Genomic DNA, 3,715 nt, shown 5'->3' on the forward strand with positions numbered 1-3,715 from the left:
AATTGGCGAGTGGAATTTGCATGCCACTCCCCTGGACATACGGGTATAAAAGGAGCTGGTATGCAACCACTCATTCAGGTTTTGGGCTGAGGAGCCGAGACCAGGTCCCGGCCATTTCAGCGGGTAGTTCAGTGTTGTGTCAAGAGGGACACAACATCTCATTCCCTCCATCAGGGAACGGAGGTTACAAAAGTAACCAGGACGTTCCCTATTTGTCACTCACTCGACGTTGTGTCGATGTAGTGACACTAGGGGTCCCTATACAAAACGCCACAACTAGCTGAACTGTGTTACATGAACTGGCGGTGTGTGACGGACAGACTGCTGTGTGCCTCGTAGCCAGCACACCAGGCCATCACGTAACCTCCCCCATTGCTCTTATGAGCGTCGAACGGTCCATCAGGAACAAGTGTCAACTCAAGTCAAGAGAGTGCCTGTAAAAGGTGCCTCCCACGATCTTGTCAACTCCTCAAGCCCACGGGGGCGGGGCGTGGCCGTGGGTGGTGCCCGAGCCCAGGAACCAATCGTCGAGCCACGAGGGTTCAGGGGAGAGTGGAGGGTTCCACTCTAGCCCGACGCATGCGTGCCGCCCGGGAAAGCATGTCCGTCATTTCCATGTCGGCCTGGGACTGGGCGACCATTCCCGAAGGAGGAAGCCCAGTCGAAGCCTCTGCGTCCGACTGGATGAGCCCGCTCTCCGATGCTGTGCTTGATAACTTGTCTTCTTCCCGGGCTCCGAACGAGAGGTCGAACTCACCCTGAGACGAGCCGGCAATCTCATCCGAGCTCCCGACTGGGGCAAGTGAGCATACTGGGGAATGGGAGGTCCATGGGGGGATGCCCGGCGGAGGTGGTCCCATTGAGGTCCCCAAATCGCCCCCAGTGCTAACTGGCACGGCCTCATACCCGTAGGTAGAAGGACCGAGGCGGGGAGCCGCTGGGGTGGCTTGCTTTCTTACGAATGCAAGCCGCGGCCGCAACATTGCCATGGTCATGTTCTCACAATAAGGACAAGACCTATCCACAAATGATTTCTCCACATGGGCAGCACCCAGACACGTAAGACAACGATCGTGGCCGTCAGAAGTGGAGAGATAATGACCGCAACCAGGAATAACACACAACCGGAAAGGCATCTTTAAAAAGACATTCCGTGTGCTGCTCTTTTAGAAAGAAAATATACTCTTTTTAGAATATACACTTTTAGTTGTTTCTGCCGAAGCGCACAGGGACGTTCTCTGCACTCCACGGGTGCAGAGGGGGAGAAGCGCTGAAATGCACCGTAGAATCCAGCAGATGAGGTGAATGAACTTCGCAGATTAATTCAGCTTCAATGAACAGAACCACTCGGCTCCGAAGAGAAAATCTGAATGAGTGGTTGCATACCAGCTCCTTTTATACCTGTATGTCTGGGGGAGTGGCATGCAAATTCCACTCGTCAATTCTCATTGGCCTTTTTTCAAAAAAGCAGAGGTGTTTAGGGCTCCCAAGAGTGACCCCTAGTGTCACTACATTGACACAGCGTCGAGTGAGTGACAGATAGGGAACTACAGTATGTATGAAAAAGTTTGTTGAAAATCACAATTCTGTTTCAGTTTCATGTTGTTTTGTCCTCAGACTGTGTCAGCTATTGTGATTCTTCTGAAGCTGTGATCCGATTGGTCATCTCTGCTCTGGTGGGCATGGCTTCTATGGCTGCTATTGTTGTTCTGGTTTATGACATCATCAGATCCAGAAGAATTGAACAGGAGAGATCACAGACGTCACGTATTCTCATGTCTGGACACTAGATGGCGACGTTATTAAACAGCTGGACCCTCAATAACAATATTGTGGCCCTGTTCCAAATGGCACACTCAGCCCTTGTGGCCCTCCTCCGAGTCCACACTTTGCTGATGTCAGCTAGTGCGGACCTATGGGGCGTTGAAGGCGCGAGTCCACGAGGGCGATGGGGCTATATTTGACAGCTTTTGGGATGGACTTGACGTCGCGAATTTCACATTTTTTTATCTTCGAACTAAATAATGAAATATTACTAAAAGCTAGAGCTAAGTTCAATTACATTGTAAATCATTGTTGATTATATAAACAAAAACTTACATTTAAAAATCCTCTTCTCTGTCATGTTGACCAACACCTTCAGACAAACTCCTCCTCAACGAGTCAACGAATCTCCTCTTCTGCTTTCTGATTGGCAGACTGCCGTGAGTCCGGAGCACTGCGGGCTTCGACGAAGACCGCATCGAGGGCGCAATCACAAATGGGACACAAATGTAAATGTAATCACAAATGGGACACACTATGGACTCGTAGACTTCACAAGCACACACAACTGAAGGCCACGAGACCGCAAGTCCACATGAAGTGTGCCATTTGGGACAGAGCCTAAGACTCCCTTATTTATATCACATATGTTTTTAAAGGGATAAGTCACCCACAAAAGAAGATTTTGTCATCATTTACGCTTATGTTTTTCCAAAACTTATGACATTTTTTCTTCTGTGGAACACAAAAGGAGGAATTGTGAATATTTACTTGTCACTCTTTAACATTCAGTTAAATTAAATGAGAACTGGAGCTTTTCAACTTGAAAAAGGATGCCAAACCATTATTAAAATATTATAAAAGTAGACCATACAACTTGTTTGTTATATTCCAAGTCTTCTGAATTAGATTCTCTAAACAGTAAGCACTTAATTGGTTGTCTGAAAAAGACACAGTCAAACAGCTCAACAAGATGTTCCCCACGGGAACTCAAAGTCAAAGTTCAAGTTCAGATAGTGGGAAATAAAGAGCAAAAAAGCTGAGAATGGTTACGAACATGACCACAGAATAAATGTGCTTGTAGAAGTGTGTAAACACAGAGTGAGATTCTGGCCTGATACTTGAGCAACGAGTCCTTTTTACAGCTGCAGGAAAAACATTGGGTTTATTGGAATTTTTATTGACAAGACTTGCAAAATAGGCCTTCCAGAAGTATTTAGTTGAAGAATCATGATCTTGTTGATCTTAGTCCACATAAATGTGGTTTTGGTCTTGGACTCAGTCTCAGAATACAGTCTTGGTCTGGATCTGATTCTTCAGGGGTACAGTTTTAGTCTGGGCTTGAATTTATGGAGGTCTGGTAGGTGGTCTAGTCTTGGTCTGGTAGGTGGTCTAGTCTTGGTCTAGGTTGGTCTTGAATCTGGCCTATAGATATATTCTTTTTATAATACAGATTACATTTTTTTTTTTTTAAATAATGTGTTTAGAAACACAGAAAATTCATGAACCTTCCTCCAATCGAAGCTCTCACTGACTCGTAAATCAGCTTTAAATGAAATATTATCAGGTGTCTTTGAATCATTTCAGGACATTCAGTCTCTTGTGTGTGACAGATTTGTAGGATGAAACTGCTGAAGAAAATGTATCACATTTTTTTGTTCTGTTTGTGTTTGTGGCATCTGACTGGTAAGTAATAAATTTATTTTTATGGCTTCTGTTATTTCACTTTTTTGTTTTGTTTTTTTGTGTAAAGGAATAACATTCACTGTTATTCTAAAATGAAAAGTATAAAATTATTATAAGAGCTTTATTTTTTTACTCTTTATCTAAATGTCCTGTGTAACATTTCAAGCTAAAAATCCAAACAGTACTTCAGTAAAGTTTTGAAAGTTTTGATTTTCATCCACTGTACAGCATATTACTCAGAAACAGCACAAATATGCAGATATTA

The 3,715-nt window shown here is 44.3% G+C and overlaps 1 protein-coding gene across 1 annotated transcript in view; it reads left to right on the top strand.

Moving 5' to 3' along the window:
• LOC127438045 (uncharacterized) overlaps window positions 1-3,715 on the top strand; it is a 5,140-nt gene extending 1,425 nt beyond the window's left edge. Inside the window, exon 4 of the mRNA XM_051693332.1 lies at window positions 1,618-3,715. Within this exon, the coding sequence (XP_051549292.1) occupies window positions 1,618-1,790 (173 nt within the window). The 3' untranslated portion in view covers window positions 1,791-3,715. The remainder of the gene's footprint in view (window positions 1-1,617) is intronic.

Source organism: Myxocyprinus asiaticus, chromosome 49 (assembly GCF_019703515.2).
Source record: "Myxocyprinus asiaticus isolate MX2 ecotype Aquarium Trade chromosome 49, UBuf_Myxa_2, whole genome shotgun sequence".
Classification (NCBI taxonomy): Eukaryota; Metazoa; Chordata; class Actinopteri; order Cypriniformes; family Catostomidae; genus Myxocyprinus; species Myxocyprinus asiaticus.